Genomic DNA, 20,757 nt, shown 5'->3' with positions numbered 1-20,757 from the left:
CTCCCTGAAAACTTCAGCGATCGAGAATTCACTACTACGCTCTACCACTCTTCAGGACCTTTTCTACTGTTGAAAAGAACCATTTGTTAGGAGTGTCTTGCTTATAAGGAAAGAATAACCGTCACCCTGTAACTTTCACTGTAATTTGGTTCTTTAGAGTAGGAAAGACTACTTCTTTTTCCACATGACAATTGTTCTTCTCCCCAGGTTATACACTTGACTCTAAGAGCACTTGAGATGATAAGCTATGGTTTCGGGACCTCTCACCTTCCAGTGATTCTCTTTTTAAAGCATTAGTGCCCACAAAGTACTACAGCGCGTCCACACCAGAACTTTACATTTTAGTTCCAGTTTTCATTATCCTATTAATTGGTCAGTTAACACAAGTAAAGCTGTAATTACAAATAAAGTTGTTGTAAATAAGAAAATCAAGCTCCATGAACTAGTGAAATCTGCTATTTAATGTATGTATTTAACGTAGGCAATACCTTTGCCAATAATATTGTTGTAATTTTTTCTGTTCCATAAGATAGATGTTTTTATATATTATAGTTCCTAAAAGTGAGGTCTTTCTATACTTGATTTCCTTACCTTTAAAATGAATTGCCATAATGAGGTAATCTCCCTCTTTCACAACATGGAGGGGTATACCTATGATAAGGTGATTCTCAGTTTTGCTATTCTCAGAAGTCAAGATCTATGGAAAAAGAAAGTTTTAAAAGTTGTTTGGATTTCTTGCCGCCTCCATTTTTTGAAATGAAAATGCAAAGAACCCCGTGTCCCACTTCACATGACAGTGATGACTCAAGGTACAGGTTTAATAATTATTTTATTTATAAATTTCCACCAATTCTTGCCTGTCATATTATTCCAGATATCACAGATGGATTATTTACACTATTATCACATGTTCATCTGCATGAAAATTAGGGGAAAGAAGAGATGTACAGACTGCATGAAAATGACACCTTAAAGTTCACATCTACAGTGTAGTGCTCTATAAACATACAGGCCTCTGAGCTAGGCCTGTCTTATCGCCATCTAGCTGCATGACCTTGGGCAAGTCACTTCTGTTTTCTCACTTTTAAATTATCTTCACCTTACTTCTCTACCTCATACTTAATTGGCTGCATGCAAAAATACCTTGAAAAATATCATGCATTTGAAGTGTCAATATTATTACTGTACTTTATTATGATGTTTCCTTGTTTTAGAGTAATACTATTAATGTTTCAGTGAAAGTCATTTGTTTGCAAAGTGACCCTCTTAAAAGGAACTCTCAGGCATTAATCTTACTGACAGTCTGTTATGATTCTGAAGCCAGTGTCTCAATTCTTAGGAATAGGGTATGATAGTAAGAATATAACAATCATTAAGTTCTAATTAATAACTAATACAGTGAAATGGCTTTAGTTCTTTAAAATCTAATAATCCAAGAGTAATGAGGTCAAACTGAGGAGGAAAAAATCCACTGTGGCTTGTTTAAATGATTTAAAATACAAGTGAGAATCGTGGTAATTGGGAACCAACTTTTACCTAATTGAAGCTTATTTGTGTAGAAAGACATCAAAAGATAATCACTGAAAATCAAATTCCCTATGAATTTCTAAAAATTAAAATTCTAACATTTTCTTTCTGAAAAATTGCTTCTTTGGCAAAACATTTGGTACAGATTACACTGCCCTCAAATCAACCTTGGTCCAGATGGTAAGGTCCTGCCACCAAACTTCTTAGAAAGAGTCACATTGCTTTTTAACTGCAAAGTGAGTATCTCCAGGACTTCAAAATTCAAGGGACAACCTAGGTGATATTTATAATGATACATAAGGAAAGACTTTAGAATGCAGAATGGAACTACATAATTGTGAGTATCTGGCAAACTGATCACTATTTGTGTATTTATAAGGTACAGCCAACGTGATTATTACAAGTTTTTTGGAACCCTGGAGGACAAGGAAGATAACCTGGGAATGTGTCTTGTCGATTTACCAAGTACCATTAATTCAGTCTCCATACTATTACTCCCATGTCAGTTCCTTAGAATGTTTTAGCCTTTGGGTACTCTAAGCCTTGGATGGAACTGTTTAGGGAGTGGTTACATATATGCAAAGAGTATAATGCTTTAGAAATGTTCTTGTTTATCAAAGTGAAAAGATAAATATTACACATGCTGAAAATGTGAAAATAAGGTTTCTGAGAGCTGCCAATCATTTGGGTACCAATTAGAAAGTATCTTCATCTGACTCGATATCACTTTTCGGTTTGGTAAGTCTTTCCAGTTCTTCTCCATCCTAAAAGGAAATATGAAATCAGTAATTACTTTAAAACACTAGAAATATACCATTTTTAATGATTACTAAGGAGAAACCCTACTGGCAAATTTATTTCATTAAACTACAACTATAATCTAGTCAAATGAAATTAGGTAAATACTTATGTTCTTGGAAAGCTAATTTTAGACACACAATGAGATCACAAAAAATCGACATGCATCTCAGTACTTGAATTTCAAAACTAACAACCAGAACACAGTAAGGAGCACCCTCTGCTGGTCTTGAAGGGAAGTAACTAGTGGTTGGAGAAATAAGTATGAACTAGGCCCTTACCTAAAATCGGTATTTTTTTTTTACCTAAAAATTAGGGCAAGCACTGTTATCAGACCATTGGAAAAGAATACAGGACTTTTGAAACTGTACTCTGGCTGAGATCAGGGCATTTGAGACCCACCCTTCTAATTTCTTCATCTTAAGAATCTGTTCTGTTTCTACTTCAGAGACATTACTGATGGAAGCTCCACCACGAACTAATAGGCAAGAGATCATTTTTGTGAAGTACTTAATATTTTTTTTTAAAAGATTTTAATTATTTGACAGAGAGAGAGAGCACAAGTAGGCAGAGCAGCAGGCAGAGGGAGAGGGAGAAGGAGACTCCCTGCTGAGTGGGGAGCCTGACGTGGGGCTCGATCCCAGGACCCTGGGATCATGACCTGAGCCGAAGGCAGACGCCTAATGACTGAGACACCCAGGCGCCCGAAGTACTTAATATTTTGTATGTTCATGAACATTTTAAGTTTAAAGCTAGTTAGAGTTTATTTCTTTTAAACATATATCTAACTCCTTACTTGAATCTCCAAAAGACCACTATTAATCTGCTAATACCATGACTGACAGACCTTCCTAGAAGAATTATAAGCAACTGGCAGAATACTACTAGAAAAAATTTTTCTCTTATGAAGATCCTTTTGAAAATCACCTTCTTAATGAGATAAGGCCTGCCCCTCTGGCACACTGGGGTTCATGAGTAACTCAGGGAAAATCAAGGAGCCAGGACTTCCACTTATATTTAACAAGACTGACTCATGTCAAAGACCAACTTTTATTATGAATGAGGCATATTTCCCGACTGGTGGGCTGGAAAGAATAATGGACTAGGAGTCAAACCTCATGGGTTAAGTATAGTTTTTTTTTTTACGTACTATCTATAACCACTTAGCCTCTCTGAGTCCGTTTATTCATTTACCAAACTAGAAAGACTGGACAAGATAACCTGTGGGACATCTCCCAGCTCTGTGGCTCTAGAACATTCTAAGATACAACTAACACGTATGGTCCTCAAGACTGTGATTTATGCTCTTTTTCGACCCCTTACAGCATTATCATGAGCCCTTGCACACCAAAGTCCAATGAATGTTTGTTGAATAATTTTTAAAAGTCACAGAAATCCAATACATCCTTTGCAAAATAAGCACTGACCAATTTCTCTTCTTGTATAACCATGTGCTGACTTTGGGAAGAACAGGCAAAAGGCAGCATCCTCACAGACTTACCCCACTGGAGCGCTCCCAGAGACTGCCACTTAGATCTCGGACTCTTTCTTGCCTAGGTGTGAACTCCAGACCTGGAGGCTTGCTGGCTTTGTAAATAAATATGGAGAGCAGAACTGAGGGCGCTTCTAAGAAAAACTGCAGGGAGGGCCTGAAGTCAAAGACCAGGACAGACACCGTTGTGATGATGACAGTGGTGACCTGGGCCATCAAGACGTGGAACATGTTATCCAGGAACTTGAGAATAAAAGCCACCGAGAGGCCCTGGAATGCAGTCACAAAAATAAGAGCGACTGAAAACACGTTGTGGCCATAGAAGACCCCGCAGTTCTTAATCTGATCACGGTTACTGCTCTGAAGGCCCAGCGTCAGTCCGTTAAAAAGAATGCCAAAGAAATAGAGTTTGCTGTTCTGTATGAAGATGCTTTCAGCGAGCTGGTTCCCCTCCTTCAGTATCTTTTCATTATAGATATTGGCCATTGAAGAAATAAAACACTGGACTATAATAAGCACATGGCCCAAGCCGAGATGGATGTGACTAAAAACCACAGTTGTGGTGTTCCACTTAGCTTCAGGAAAAGTCCATGCCTTTGCTGTGCAATGGCCTTTTCTGGGGCACTCGCTCCTGAAAAGGAGGCAGGCATTGGATGGGCTGAAGAAGGCATCATGATGAAATCCATGTCCTGCCAGGTTATGCTGTGAAGTCTCCGTCCCGGCAGTAAGGGCCACAATAGACAAGAACAGAATCAAGAGGGAAGCCCATTGTATCCAGCTTAGATGCCTCCTATTCAAAGAGGAAAAACAAGATTTTACTACTGTTCCCCCCTACTCCTTTCCCATATCGACTGTTTCTAGAAACTGAAAACTCAGACGCTTAAGTACTTGGTTGAATAAACTGTACCCAGTTTTTGCTAGCATTCACAATTCAAGTTCAAAGGAAACCCGTTGGTGTCTCTGGTGCTTAAGCACGATATTTTTATTCACCTTTGTAATAAATTGTCCCTTAATGCCATTCAGTCACTTCTCCTCATTGTTAAGTTTCCTTTTAACTTTAGATTCAACTAAGTCTCCTTTTTACCTCCAGAGCTGATCGTAGACCTTTGTTAACAATAATTTTTTACTTTGCTGTGAAGTAAGTATGGCAGATTCTCAATCTGATTTCCATGAACCTGAATTTGGAGCCTTAGAAATCCACAAATCCTTGCAGTAGGTGCCAAATCTTCTATACAGGTGAATTCTCGGCCCTGCCCCCACCAATCCCATGAGACCCTTCAAAGCTGTCAAATTTCAAAGGTGTTCATGACCCAGAAAAGATTTAAGGAGGGAGCCTGCTCCTAGATCCGTGGCTTAATCATAAAAGAATTTTACAGTAAACTACTGTTTCGGACAGTAAGGAAAAAAGTATTTTTAGTGTTTCAGTTTACAAAGTCTCAACAATGCTTTATTTCTTTACTTTTTTGCCTAACCACAAACTTGTATGATACAGAAGACATGCTTTATTGTCAATCTATTTGTGGATTCATTCAGTTCAACAGACATTTAAATAAGCAGCTACAATGTGCCAGGCTACTATGAGTCTGGGGAGATAAGACTTGATCTCCATCCCCAAGGAATTTACACTTTAATAGGGGAAGAACCTTGAAACTAAACAATGCAAACGTAATGTGTGACAAGCGATACACAGAACAATTGGGGCACAATAAGAAAGGAACCTTGAGTCTGTAAATGGGAGTCAGATGTTGTTTCAAAGAAAAAATGACACTTGAGGTGAAACATGAAAAATAAACTGAAATTTGCCAGGTGAAATGGCATTTGGCGATATATCCAGGCAGAGAGAAGAGTCTATACAAAGGCAACAAGAATGTACAATGCTGACTAAGGAAAGAGGAGCAGCTGACTCAGGTTGGGGTAGATACGGAGATCTGAAGGAGAACAAAATCTTCAAGTTTAAAGATCAATTAGTCAGATGAAGAAGAGGGAACACACACATACACACACACACACACACACAGAGAATATAAGCAAAGGAAGAAGTGTAAAGCAAAAGGTAAGAAATGGAAGTTACAAGAACTTTGGAGCATTTACTGGACACCTACTATGGGTCAGGCAATTTCTGTTCTAAGGAAGGAAAGAGTGCTCTGAGAGGTTAATGGACTTCCCTAAGGTCACATATTTATGAAAGAGCAAGGAAGGGATCTGAGCCATGGTTTGAATGTCTTCCTTTTGGACCAACGTGCCTCTCAAGTACAATGACTTCCCAAGGTGCATATATAGGGAGAGGTGTCTGATTTCACCAGTGCTTCCATAGAGCTTCATGAATTAAAATTTTATGTGCACAGACCAGCCTAGATAGCAGCACACATGTGCACACTATCATGTCTTCTCATGTATACTTTCAAATAACCAGATCTAGCGTTTAGTTATGAGGCTAGCATAGCCCTAAGCCATGAGGTCAGAACCTGTGTACTAATCACATAAATTTCTAAAGATGCAGATGGTATGCAATAAGTGGTAGAAAGCAAATTGATTGGAAACAGAAAAGACAGATGAAAAGTATATGCCCAACTTATAAAAATCATTATATAACCGATTATTGGACATCAAGACAAATATAATATATAATTATATATAATATAATCTATAATTCCTTTAGAAGTTTTCAATTCTGACAGCTACAGATTTTCCACTAATACTGACACTGAGAAAAAAGAACCTAATTAAACAAAGCCTTATCCAAGTTAATCGGTACCACTGCAAATATTGCTCATTCAAGGTAATGTTCTAGAAGAAGGGAAAAATTATTAAGGGTTAGGCTGAAAATGGTAGATTTTCAGCAAAGAAAATAAAGCTTAATAAATTATCCCATAAAGTCAGCTGAGGATAGGTGCTCTTATAAATAACTGTGCATGAAAGAATTCCCACAGTTTAGTGAATGCAACAGTAGAAACTCACCTAACTGATCTATCCACTACCCTAGTAAACAAACCATTCGGATTGCTGATTAGAGCTGAACGCTTACAGCTAGAAGGCCACTCTACCTGAGCGCTTCTGCTTCCAAATGACCTCCATGCTCACAAAGAGTCTCTGCTCCTGTGTTTTTGCCAGGTGACCTCATTATTGTAATTAGATATTTAATGATTACATAAATGATAAATTATGAAAAAAAGAAAAGGATTGCTCTTTTTATGAAAAGTTGAATGCTTTGGAAGATTAATTAAAGGCAAATTACTCGCAAGATTAACCTGCCTTCAAACTGGGTGCAAATGAGCTAATTATAAGATTAGGAAATAAATAATAAAAATCTACAATAATCTACACTAAAAGTATTTTTAAGAACTTGTTCTACTTTAAAGAAACTAAAACCAGAAAGCATGGATGATGTATAATGAATGTAGTTTCAAGAAAGAAGCCAAAAAAAACTCCAATCAGCAAATCCCACACATTTCAAAGGAAAGGCCTGAGCTCTTCAAAACATTGATGAATGGACATTTACACATCTTAAGCTGTTTAAAGTATGTGTTTTTTTTTTTAATGATTCACCACTTTGAGTTTTCCTAATAACTCAAAAATTAAGTCCAAATTGTGTTAGATAAGAGCATCTCTACCATATTTGGTGACAGTAAAACAGGGCAAAACACGAAAATAAAGTGGAAAGACTCACAGGACTTTAAAAAAAATTGTACATAAAACATTTCTTAGCACAGAGAGTGACCAGTGGCATATTTATAACAGGAAATTATAAAAAAGAGTTATCAAGTGAATGATTTTGAAGAAACGCTTGTACCAGTGAGTGGCACTTTTTTTTTCTTTTGCTTATGTGGAGAGTAACTAAATGTTACCATAACTTCTAAGACACCCATCATGTGTCAAAATGTTTTTCATAAATTTTTTTTTCCCAACAGCTTCCTTTTGAAGATATCAGAGAAATTTATATACATTTTTTAGATAAAAGTGCTTGTTTGGTTATCTTTTGCCCCCAGACCTCAATGTTCAGGTTGATACTACTATTTCCTAAAGTCTAATTAAACAAGATAGTACAACTTTGCCAAGCCTTAAGAGCAAACCAGTAAGGCTCCAAGGCATAATGCCTGCCACCAGTTCCCACTGTGGACCAGTGGCTATACTTCAAGGAACAAATCTACACATTCACATGGGGTTTCTCTTGAACATCCGGTAAGATATTTGATTGGTGCTATTTTTCTTTCTACCACTTTCAAATTCTTCCAACTAATTCTTGCATTAGTCACTGGTCTTTTTTCCTACCTGTGTAGCCTTATACTCTTTGTATGAGACAGGTATTTGATGGCTCTGCTAGAGTCAAGTATAAGACAACAGCTTTAATATTCTAAACGTAGGGGGCTGGGGGGATAGGGTAACAGGGGGATGGGCATTAAGGAGAACACATGATATAATGAGCACTGGGTGTTATATACAACTTGAATTCTACCTCTGAAACTAATAATATACTATATGTTAACTAATTGAATTTAAATTAAAAATATTCTAAATGCAAAATGAGTTATTTATGGCAAACACATTAAGAATATATAATAAGACTCAAGCTGCTACTCCTGGGTCAAAATTTTATTGTTAAGGGCAAAAGAACATTAAATGGTTCACAAAGAGTAGACGAATAAGGAAAACCAAACTAACAACATATGCCACCAACGACAAAAAGATCAAAATAGAACAAAGTTGATTTAAAATTTAATAATAGATAATACAGTACTTGGAAGACATTCTCATAAAAGACAGTATTAGATTTATTATATTCTTTTAGCAATATTAAAAGTAGCTTCAGTGCTGATTTGTGAAATCAGTCAAATTAAGACCCCCTCTAGGAGCTAAGTTAGTGCCTGCAAAAATAATAAAAATGGAGTGATTTTATTGTCTATTTAATTAACTTCGAAGGATTCAAAACAGAGATATTAACAACAAAGCAAATACATGTCTAAGAATATTACTGCTCTGAATATTAAGAGGTAAAATATGGGCAAAACCTTCTTGGAACTTTAGTTCGTAACGTTATTATTAAAACTAGCAACAATATAACAATGTTATTATAATTAAGTTTACAGTATAATTAGATTTAGATTTGGTTATGCTAAGAACTAACTTTCTTAATATAAATAGTTAAATGCTTAAAAATTTAAGAGGGCCATCTCTGCCCGTGTGCTAGCTGTCTTAGCCTGACAGGGGCAGTTCACTTTGAGTTGGTCCCTCTGCCTCTAACCCTGCCGCCCCACATGCTCCCTCCCCTGTGGTCAAAGCCACCTAAATGCTGCAAAATGCCTGGTGGCTCTGGGCCCTGGGCACAGACTCAGCTTGGGATGAATCTCCTGATGAACCGGGACAATACCTCCTGCCTCCTGGGGTTGTTGTGGAGTTAAGCCTAGATAGGGGAAAGGCCCTCAGCTCAGCCCTTGGCCCAGCCCTTGGCCCTGAGGAGTCCTTATTGTGTTATCTTCTCACTGTCCAGCTGAAAGCCTGCCTGCCCTGTTGCCTACAAACCAGTCAGGCCATCCCTGGATAAGGCCTTTCTGAGAGGCCCTGACCTCTGAGCCACAGCTCATGCTTTGGAGTAAATTAAAACAAACAAACAAAAATAAAAAAAATATTATATACAATTAAGGGCACAGCTAGAGCTATGGGCCAATTCCAAATCTGGCAATACATATTTTATATATTTTTGCTCTGGCAAATTCAATTTTAAATTGATATAATCTTGACACAATACTTATGTATTGTATAACGTAAGTATAATACCACGTGTACCCATAAACTGTCATTTCACAGAAAAAAAATTTTTACTTAAAAAAAAGCCAACATGTTTTTGAGACCCCTTTATGAGACTCCCTTATCAAATAATGAACCTTTTATTACATGGCAGGGCCAATTTTATTCCTCCATGGACATGCATCTCCAATTTTATGACAGGAATCAATATAAAGATATTACTGTTTATATATAACATATATATATGTATATCTCCGATATATATATTTATTTATATATCTCAGAAGCCAACTTTTTATCCTATAAAGTGACTTTTATGTTGATTTTAAACACTTCAAAACATTTTGGAATTAGCATTAACTTGCTAGTTGAATTATTGTCACAATTCATAAATAAAATGAAGAACCTGATACAACGCAAATTTCAGTGCACTCTAACTTTTAACCTGGGTGAAATATAATGTTCATTTTTTTCATCATCTCTCACATCAACTGTTAAACTGAATGCTTCCTCGGGATAAAAGAAAGTCTTTCAAGAACTCCATATAATCAATATACTGAATCCATCATGGATTCAACAAATATTTACTGAGTGCCTATGTACTAAGCCATTCACCCTTCTGTACACATAAATTATGAAAGCACATACTATGACATGGCACATTGAGAAATAAGAAATTAAAAGGGGAAGTGAACGCAAAATTTAAAAAAAAAAACAATCACAACAAATATAACAAGAAGTTAATTTTATTTTTATCATCATCAAGTAACAAATTAAACTGGAGTTAAATACCCAGATCCCATTACATCTTAGAATGTTCTGGCCTTCGCTTGGTAGCAGAGCCTGTTTACTTAAAAATGTTTATTTTATTCAAAGGTCTTCCTGGAGAAAGGAAACACTGGTGACAGCATTTTTAAAAAAAGTTTAAAGATCTATCATTCTTATTAATTGTACTTTTGACTAGAGTCCTCATGCAAATCCTCTGCCAATCAGAGCTTAAATCATGTACCTGTCTCAAGTAGTTTAAGAAGGAATTTGCCACTCTTTATCATATCCAAACTACAAATAACAAATGCATTAGCAATATTTAGGAACTTCTTGGTTCCCTACTAAAGTATAGAGATCCTGGGGGGGGGGAAGCTCATGAATTCTTTGTTGAAAATCTGGCACTAAAAATTAAAATAAGCTGGTCAATTATTTATTTATTTATTTTTTTGAGATGCTTAACCGACTAAGCCACCCAGGCGTCCCAGAGATGCTAAGAAAAAACTTTTCATACATCTAGTTGCAAAGATTTAGACGGGCCAGCACTGGAGCTGCTTTCTAGATGGGTTAAACAATTTGTCCAAAACACAAAGCCAGTTAGGAATAAAATCCCGGCCCTGGGATTCGGAGGGCTCAGTGCTCTGGGTATATCATCTGAAATAAGGCTGTGCCGTTTTAAAGTATGATATATGATATCAGAGCTAGTTACTTACTTCAGCACTATCCTGAATAGAAGAGCTGTTGTTACAATGCTAAAATTTGAGAAGATAACAGCCATGGCCTAGAAAGAAGGAGAAGATAGAGTTACAATCCAAACAAAGTAGTGACTTCAGAAATCTCCCAGCTCTCTGGTTCACCTGATAAAAAGAGCTTTTTGGTCAAAAACCTGAGGGGTTATTAGGGCAGCTATTTCACTAGAGGATTAAATTCCATTTTTATTGGTTGTTAAACGCATGCAGATATGACCAAATTATTGTATAGGCTTTGAAAACATGCTTAAATTCAGCAAATGCCTGTGTAAATAATCTGTATATACAGATCTGGAAATGCTTAGAAACTAAATGTTCAGGTCTAGAAATAACAGCTACCTTGCTTATGAAGTATACTTTTTCAAGCTCTTCAAGTGCTTTACAGACTTTTCACACTATTTCCAGGGGTGGAGGGAAGGCAAGGAGTGTTAGGCCCATTTATACAGTAAGAAAATTGAGGTACAGGTTTTTAAGCATCTTTACTATTGTAGCAATTCAATCAGTTCTCCTGGTTGAACTGCAGTGACTCAGTACCAGTAATTCAATACCAAACTCATATTTGACAGTCCTTTGATTTATTCATATTGTTCTCAACACTTAGAAATGTGTTAGCCAGATTTCATAAAGGTCTCTTTTCATGAATTCAGTCATATTTCACATATGAGATATTAATCTGAACATGTATATATTTTGGCTCGGAAAGTATGAAATTTCATCATTGCTCCCCATGATTGGATCTGACAATATTAACAATTTTTCAAAACAAATCCTACTTGTTTACTTCACTCTGCTTTTTCCTTGCTGTCAGTTTCCTTGCTGACTGAACTCCAAAGAGTATTTTTCAGTAGTCTTATATAACCAGCAAACATGGCTACCGTGTAGGTGAATTAAAGAAATAAGAATAAATCCAATAAAAACCAGCAAAAATTCCAAGAATACAACATTGTTGTTTTTCTATTGAATTTCTCATGGGAAGCACTGTTTTAAGGATTTCTCAGTGTCCTCTGGAGACGAATGTTTATGAACCCCTGCGTAGGAGACGAGTAAGAGCTGAGGAGGAAAGTAAGTGGCTGGTGAGAGGGAGGGGGCAGTGGCTCTGATCGATCACAATAACAGTGCACATCACCTAACCAAGCAGCCTGGCTGCCCTGGTGAGTTCTGAAACTGCTTTCCATGCCAGAGCAGAGAATAAACAAAACATCAGAGCTCTTTGCCCCAAAACTTCCATGCATCTCTAACTCTTTCCAACTAGACTTGGGCACAGCAATATACAGAATATGCCATGTGACTGATTTTGTAATATCTGTGGTTGTGCACAATCAGGAAGGAAGAGCAAAGCAATAAGCTGGAAGAACAAGGAAGCTGCAATCTTGCTTTCATATTGAGGATAGAGGAAAGGGATATAAATTTAGAGCTGATCTAAATAAAATACAACAACTATGTACTCATTGATGCAAATAATTATGTTGTTGGGTAAAGGAATTCTCAGATCTGAAAAACAAAGTGGAAGAATGTTAAGAGAGAACACATTCTAATATTCAAAAGACTTACTAATAACATGGATCACACAGCTGAAAGGAACTTCAGGTGATCACCCGGTCCAGGTTCCTGCCTTTGGGTTGGTATGGTATTCTAATGTTATTCTATTTTACAGATGGGCAACTGACACAGTAGTTGGGGGTTGCCTAATCACACAGCTTCTAAATTGTGCAAAAGAATCAAATTCCTGTTTTCTACTTAGTGCTCTACTGATCTCTCCTTCTTGTCCCACTCTCAAACTGATTTGGCTATATTTAAGAGGCTTCAGATAGAGAACCAGTGCCAATAAAAATCCTATTTATCATCAAAATGCCTGCATATATTCTTTAAAGAAACTTTAAAACACATTTTGGCAACAATGGCAATAGAAATCATCATTTTATAAAATATTAGGGGAAAATATACACATGCCCCAAAATGAGTAATATGTAAAAGCAGAAGACCAAATTTTAATTCTGATTATGAATGGGTTTCTCAATTGGCATGGAGGATGCCAAGAGGGATGAGAAACATCCCTAGTATTATCAGGTATAGATAGCATTTATAGCTGGGAAAATGTATTTTCTACTCTTAAGGAACTTGTTGATTAAATGATAGGACTAATAGAGAAAAAAAAAAGATCATACAAACAGAATGCATATACTACATTAAAGCAGGTATAGGACGAAGTAGTGCACTGAGTACATGATTTTCTGAGTTAATCATGGAAATCTGTTTGGAGGTACTAAATGCTAAAGTTAATGGAGGCTGGCAACCATAGGATGGCTCAGCAAACAGGCAGACTAACTAAGGTTACACACAGAGAGACGGCTCCACATTCACTGGCCAGGGACCAGCTCCTGCCAGTCAGCACAGCTTTCTACAGCAATCTTTAACAGAGAGAGAATGTGGCAAGCAGATTGTACCGTATTCAGATGATTCTGGTCAAACCTCAGGAAGACCACTGGGGGCAAAGAGAAACTAACACTGACAATGAAAATGATAAAAAAGATTAGTTCTGGGATTCATTTCTCTGTATTTTTCCAGTGCTATTATCTATCATATTTACTTACAGGCTGAAGGTAGGAAATGACATAGAAGACGATCAAATTATCCAGGAAATAAAGAAAGGCAGGGATGGACCACTTCATGAAATTAGAGAATTCCTTCCAGGAAGCACATCTCAAGTTTCTACTTTGATGATCTTCTAAAGAAAGAAAGACAGCAATAAACAAAGGATCTTGATGAGAATGCCCATATTTTTAGAGTTGTATTTGATTACTGATACAATTCTTTGAAAGAGGCTTTATGAACTTGCTTTCATCAGTGACTATTAGCCTTAAGAAATCAAAGGCAATGTAGGATTTCATATTGTCTCTCTTTCTTCAACCCACCAACTACCCTGCCTCATCACTGACAATCAGCAACACCCTTAGGAAAACCTAATTCCTGTTAACTTGAAACATCACTTGGAACATCTCAGGATACTTAAGGTTTTTCTTACTACTATGAGAGCCTAAAGCCAAGAGAGAGAGCTAGATGTTAGAATATAGAGGAAAAAAAAAAAAATCAAGTATTTATGCAGGGATTTTCTTCCCCCTTGGAGGGGGGGGGTGGATCAGGAAAAGAAGATACCAGGCAAAAATTTATAATGTAGGAGTAGAGAAAACTGAATTTTACTAATCCTCATATGAGTTATGATCCCATCTCCAGATTTCCAAAAACTTAGGAAGGTACCATAACAAGAGAATGTAAAATAACCTGCAAAAATAGAAAATTTAAATATAAGCCCTGCAAATAACACATAAATTTCATGAGATTAAGAAATGTATTCCAACTAGAAACTTTGCACAAATTGAAACTTTTAAGAATAAAAAGAAATCTTCCTGGAAAAGACCGTTAATACTTTAAATTCTGTTTACCTCACATGTGAGGGCAGATTAAAGAATAGAATGTGCTAAGGCTCAAGAATTGGGGAACTAAGGTGGAGAATTAATACATAATACATATGAAGAGCCACAAAAGGCCAAATGTTTTAGATGTGAGGAAGGGATGAGTATCTCTGCTCGATAACTGATGAAATTAGAAGTCAGGGAAGTTAAAATAATCTACCCCAGAATATAGTCTCTCTGACTCCAATCCACTATACTACCTCCCCTGTAGGAAATGGGGGCTGTTTTGGCAATATGCTACATATCAAATCAGACAGCTGTGATTTAGAAAATCCTGAATTTGAATAAAAACTAACTCGCTGTGTGACCCAACAAAGGAACAAGTAACACGGCAGAGCAATGGCCAAGACACGAGGAAAATGTGGGCTGGAGTCCTGGCCCTGCCCCTTCCTACCCACCACTGCATAACATTTTCTCTTTGGGCCTGTTTCTCCACTTGCAAAACAGCAGTAATCATACCTAAGTTTGTTATGTTAGTGTCCTCATATATATAAAATTAGTGGGCTAGACTAAATGACATTGAATGTTCCTTTCAGTTCTAAAATGTTTTGATTCTGTGATTTTTAACAAGTATAGAGTACCACTTCAGGACTTACCTTTCTTTACAACCCAGAATGACACAAGCATGCAGAAAACTAGCTTCACCAATTCTGAGCACACATTCACAGTAGTTGGAAGATAATCATACTTGTTTTCTGAAATGTAACAAATTTTTTTAACCATAAATTTTGTTCTACATAATGCTTATATACAGTTAATAATTTATAGCTGTTTTTAAAAGCTAGATTTTAATACTGGTTATATTAAACTTCAATCCAGTTGGCTTTGTTCTCTCTTGGATTTTTTAATCTGTTCACCTAATGTTTTAGCCATCCCTATGACATTCAGTGTTTTATTATTCTTGAGTTTGATAAACAGCCTTCTGATGTTTTCATCCAAGTTGCTGATAAATATGTGGAGGAGGTTAAGGCTATGGGCAAAGAAGGCTTTGGGGTATGGCATTAGAGATGGGCTTCTAAATTGACCACTAATTAGCACTCAGGGCCTGACTCCTCAAAAGCTATGGATTTATCTGGCTGAATTAGGACCCAGCTCATGGTTCCTCTTGTGTGACTTGTCTGCCTTGCTAGAATCAAGGTACACAGTCTGTGATATTTCCTTAGAGTAGTCCCATCTGTTTCGCATCGTGGCATGTATAGAAAACGTTATTTGTTTGGCACTCTGGATAAACAGTACCTTGGGGTAAAAGAAGGAAGCTATTAGAGCCAAGAGGCAACTGCCCAGGGCTCTGGCTACCTCTAGGGCTGGGAGGAAATATCTGACATAATCCAAACCCACTGATGAGTTGGGAAGATGGGTCTTAACTTACAAGTCAATTTAATTAGGAAATGAGGTTAGGTCAGTATGCCTTGGTCTTAGCTGTTACCTCTGTCTATTCCAAATGCTGACAAACAACTTGCTGTACAATTTTGCCAGGAACAAACAAACTTTGTTAGGTCCTATTTTAAGGAATGCATTATCCCCCCTTTCGAAACATTTGCTTGTTTCCCTTGGTCATGATATGAAAAACCAAAACTGGCCAAGTACAGAGGGAAAATGCCAGCTCAGCATTCTTTCTATCCAGAACAACTTTTTTCTTTTTTCTGTGGTTTCCCTTGACCTTCTCAACATAAGCATAGTCAATTCTTTGTTCATCTCGGATTCTGCTGCACTACCTATAAACCTTTATAGCAGTACTTGTCCCACTGTATTATAGTTACTTCTGTGTATGTCTTACCTTAGAATCTAAGCTTCTTATGAGAAAGGGCCCACATTAGTCATCTTCATATAACTGGCAGGTAACAGTATTCTGCATTTAATAAATGTTCACCTGAATTTAATACTTGCCTGTTAAACTTTCTCCATCATTTGAAGCCTCATTAAAACTTCTCCCTTCTCTGAGCTTAAAGCTAGGCTGAGATCACACTCTACTACCTGCTAATAATTACTTTGGACTAATCTCTATGATACACACAAGCGAACATGCACACAACAAGAACGGGGGAGAGGCCTTCAGATTACAGCTCTCAAATTCTTGCCACTGCTCTAGAACTCACTTTGGCTTTTATTTATTTTTAAATTGTATTTCTGTCATGGTAGATCCCAAACTGTGACTCAGCATCACATTGGGCCTCCTTGCGCTTACCTTCTGCCCTCACGCATACACCTTATTTACACTGCATCCATCCTTACTGGGCTCCATTTAGTCCGAAGAAAGGGGCCATGATCCATTATGACCCATTCTCCCCTTTAAAACTTTCCTTTCTCTTCAGGAACTTTGCTCCAATAAGTACTTCCTCTGTCTTCTATTAAATGGCTTCCTCCCCTTGGCCTGTAAGTATGCTCAAACTGTCCTATCCAAAAAAAAACCAAAATATAAGATCCTACCTCTGCCCCAGCTACCATACTTTCTCCTTCTTTCCCTAAAATAGCACCAACATTCATTATCTCCCTTTTACCCACTTTCCATTCAGGTCTTATTCCCAAGCAATCTGGTTTCTGATCCCATCACTTTATTCAAACTACCTAGTCTCTGAGATTACCAAACATCTTCTAATTACTAATTCCAAAGGGCACGCTTTAATCCCTATCTTATTATGATGATACTATTTCCTTTGTCTCCAAACTCATTTCCTTCCCTTCTATAATCATGTGCATTTAGTTCTCTTATTTCTCTAATGATTCTTTCTTAACATCTGAGTGTCGGCATGGCTCTTAAATGTTAGCATTCCTAGTAATTCTATCCTTGGCTCTTATTTTCTCCTTCTGCATGCTTACCCTGAATGAGCTCTCTGCTCCTATGGTTGTAAATGTCAATTTAATATTAATGTCTCCAAATCTGTATTCTGGAACATTTAATGCTCACTAAACATATCCACATGAATAACTACCTTCTATGTATGAATTCAATTGGTATTTCCTTCACGTATGTGATGTGCTAGATAGTGCAGAATATTGCAATGAACAAGGACATAGCTCCTGGCCTCATGGAAGGTACCTAACTAAAACTCTGTAATCTTTCTAAATTCTGGCCAACCTGCTTCTTTCTACTAATAGCTTCCGTCTGAGCTGAGAACACCATCAATCTACTTAGCACCTCAAACCAGAAACCTTTGAGCTATAGAGTATTTCATGTTCTTTAGTCTCCATATTCAATACATTCTCGGAGTCCTGGCTTTTCTATGTTTAGAGTATTTTTTTTAATCTATCCTCTCTTCTCTATTTCTACCTCAAAAGCCTTGGTTAGTCTTCTTCATCTGTGGCTTGAATTTGCAATAACCTCGACTGGCTACTCTGCTTCCAGTCTCTTCCCGAGTCCATCCTCTATCCAGCTACCATAACAGTCTCTCTCACTTTGTTTATAATCTTCAAGCATTCCCACCCCCCAGACTCTAGGGCCTAGAGAATAAAGTCAAAGTTCCAGCTCCTTAGCATGGCATATGAAGTCCTTAAGTATCTGATCATAACTTTCCTCTCTAGTCAAGCACTCCTTGCCCCTCTCCTCCAAGTCCTTAAACTTTTTGCTCAGTAATTCTGAAGTACATGTTCTCACAATTAATCTTTTTTTTTTTTTAACGTATCTATTCATTTTTACGGATTGTTGCTTCTGTTCTGAATACCCCTGACCACTGGTCTTCTTGTGGATCAACTTCGCCTTATCAGGGAGTGTTCCCTGATCCCTTTGCACTCCATACCATCCTCTCCCAGAGAGAATATATCACTTCCTAATCTAAACTATCTCTGCATCTTTGATATAGAACTGCATTTATTCTACCATATTTTCATGATGTTTCACACGTACGGCTCTCCTAATAAACCGAGTTCTTGAGAACAATGTCTATGTCTTACACAGTTTGAACACTGCTACTTAATACTTGGCCTAGTGCCCGAGAAATAAATGTTAACCAAAGTAGAGACTTATTTTTTTATTTTTTTTTAAAGATTTTATTTATTTATTTGACAGAGAGAGATACAGCGAGAGAGGGAACACAAGCGGGGGAGTGGGAGAGGGAGAAGCAGGCTTCCCGCAGAGCAGGGAGCCCGATGCGGGGCTCGATCCCAGGACTCTGGGATCATGACCTGAGCCGAAGGCAGACGCTTAACAACTGAGCCACCCAGGCGCCCCCAAAGTAGAGACTTATATACACATTGGACTCCACAAGCAAACCATTAAGGGTCGTGATGTCATGACTTTGTGTGTCCTCAATAACTAGTGAAAGGTTCTCAATACAGCTTTGTAGAAATAAACTGTTTATCTAAATACAAATTCCTACATTAAAAAAAAAACAAACAAAAAAACAGAAGGGGCACCTGGGTGGCTCAGTTGGTTAAGTGTCTGATTCTTGATTTCAGCGCAGGTCATGATCTCAGGGTCTTGAGATCAAGCCCTGCATTGGGCTCTGCACCACACATGGAGCCTACTTAAGAGTCTCTCTTTCCCCCTTCCTTGGCCCCCTCCCCGACACCATGCACACACAAGCTCTCTCTCAAAGAAACAACAAAAAAAACCCAACCAGAAGACTTCTTGAGCTAATAATTTCAAAGCTAATAATCTCTACTGCCACACTGGTATAGTAATTAAGACAGTACCTCACAAATGCCAAGTGACCATATATATGCTCCTATTTCAAAGTAAGTTATAATTACACGTACTGCTACAGACCCAGAGATATCTGTTGATTAAAGCAACAGTCAGATGTTATTCTCTGTTCTCTAAAGGGCTCAGCACTGCACTTGACTAATCCAAATTTCATTCAGCATCAAATTTTTCTTGCTCAGGAATGAGAGGTTACAGAATCAAATTTAAACATACTTTATCATTTACATGAAGCAGAGTACCTGAAAGGGTATTATCTCTATTTTACACATAAGGAGACCAAACACAGGAGACATAATGTGTGATTAGATAGAAGTGCTCCATATATTCCAAGTCTTAACTTACCTTCATTGGCTGAATATTTTACCAGTAGGATTCGACTTGAGCTTAAAGCAATGAATATGGTGCCTAACAGGAATGTATACATTGTTGACAAGGAGCAGAACATGGGATGACCACAGCACTTGCTTTCCATTCCACTGTTTTTTAATTGCCTTAAAGAAAAGAACATATTCGTGAGCAACGCTGCAGGCAGAAAAGCATAGCACAAATACCACTGATTAGTGAAGAACAGAAAAGAACTGATGTAGATTTCCGGCTATGGTTATATCAAAACCAAGAAAACTGAGGAGAACAAGAGGAAATGGGGAAAAAATGAAAGAGCCTGATAGGAGGGGAAACTCGAGAGACAGAAAAGGCAGTGCCAGATTATAAGTGCTGCCCAAAGTAGCAAGTGAGCAACTGACACTTTAGGGCTGCAGAATTCTGCAGAAAGCAATTTTAACTTCCATTCCTATTAGCAACTTTGCTCTAGAAGAGAATTTCAGATTTCTATTGTTCTCCTCAGTAGCAGCACTTCTCTAGAAAGTGGGAAAAGGACTTGCTGGGAAAGATTTCGTTACAATAATGAGCCAAATGGAAATATTTGAAACAGTGCTGTGAATTTATACTTAACTAGTGGTAAAAGCATAAGAGAGCTTAAAAATCAATGCCTCTAAGGTCGTCTTTTTGATATGTTGAGGAAAACTCTAGGCAGGGTAACTCCTCCACAGCCTCCCACTGCAGGGATGGTGCACAGGGCCTGGAACATCGGAGACAGACGGGCTTGAAACGTCAATACGGACAGCCCACCTGCGCGCAAGCGTAGAGGTCAAAGATGTACGCTAGGAAGGCAGGTTTCCCTCAACGGGGGGGGGGGGGGGGGGGAATCCTTCTTGTCACATGCGCAGTAGTTATCTCGAGCGGGGCGCCCTCCCCTCATACGCACGCGCACTTGTTTGCCAGCTGGGTGAGGTTACCTCTGTCCGTCCGAAGGGTTTTTAGTGGAGGAGCGCACATCCTAGAGCTGAGGCAGTAACTGTGTAACTCCGCAGAAGCAGCAGTAGCTTTTAGGGTCCATAGTTGGGGAAGCTATGGGAAGGAAAGAAAAGCTAAAAAGCCTCCGCCCCGGAGCCTCCTATTCCGGAACAAAAAGCACAATAACGTCCCAACCGGGAAAGAGCGGACCTGGTACCCATTGCGCAGGCGCGTTCAGTGTTACGCTTCCGGAAGGAGGGAAGAAGCGGCCTGAGCCCGCCC

The 20,757-nt window shown here is 38.0% G+C and overlaps 1 protein-coding gene across 8 annotated transcripts; it reads right to left on the bottom strand.

The window, feature by feature from the left end:
• Positions 1–810: 810 nt before the first annotated feature.
• Positions 811–20,728, bottom strand: SLC35A5 (solute carrier family 35 member A5). 8 transcript variants are annotated; one of them, XM_078066019.1, is made up of 8 exons: positions 20,478–20,727; positions 20,135–20,310; positions 19,525–19,673; positions 15,140–15,238; positions 13,665–13,798; positions 11,038–11,105; positions 3,827–4,607; positions 811–2,291 (listed from the first exon to the last, which is right to left on the bottom strand). In XM_078066019.1, the coding sequence occupies exons 3-8, from the start codon at positions 19,652–19,654 to the stop codon at positions 2,223–2,225; spliced, it is 1,281 nt and encodes a 426-aa protein (XP_077922145.1). In that variant the 5' UTR covers positions 19,655–19,673; positions 20,135–20,310; positions 20,478–20,727; the 3' UTR covers positions 811–2,222. The 8 variants fall into 8 exon arrangements, with proteins under 8 accessions (XP_077922145.1, XP_077922140.1, XP_035922497.2 ...); XM_078066014.1 differs by having other exon boundaries at positions 20,172–20,310; XM_036066604.2 differs by lacking the exon at positions 20,135–20,310 and having other exon boundaries at positions 13,665–13,795.
• Between the last annotated feature and the right edge of the window lie 29 nt (positions 20,729–20,757).

The sequence above is a fragment of the Halichoerus grypus genome, chromosome 1 (assembly GCF_964656455.1).
Source record: "Halichoerus grypus chromosome 1, mHalGry1.hap1.1, whole genome shotgun sequence".
Taxonomy (NCBI): Eukaryota; Metazoa; Chordata; class Mammalia; order Carnivora; family Phocidae; genus Halichoerus; species Halichoerus grypus.
This window is presented reverse-complemented; position numbering and strand designations above follow the sequence as displayed.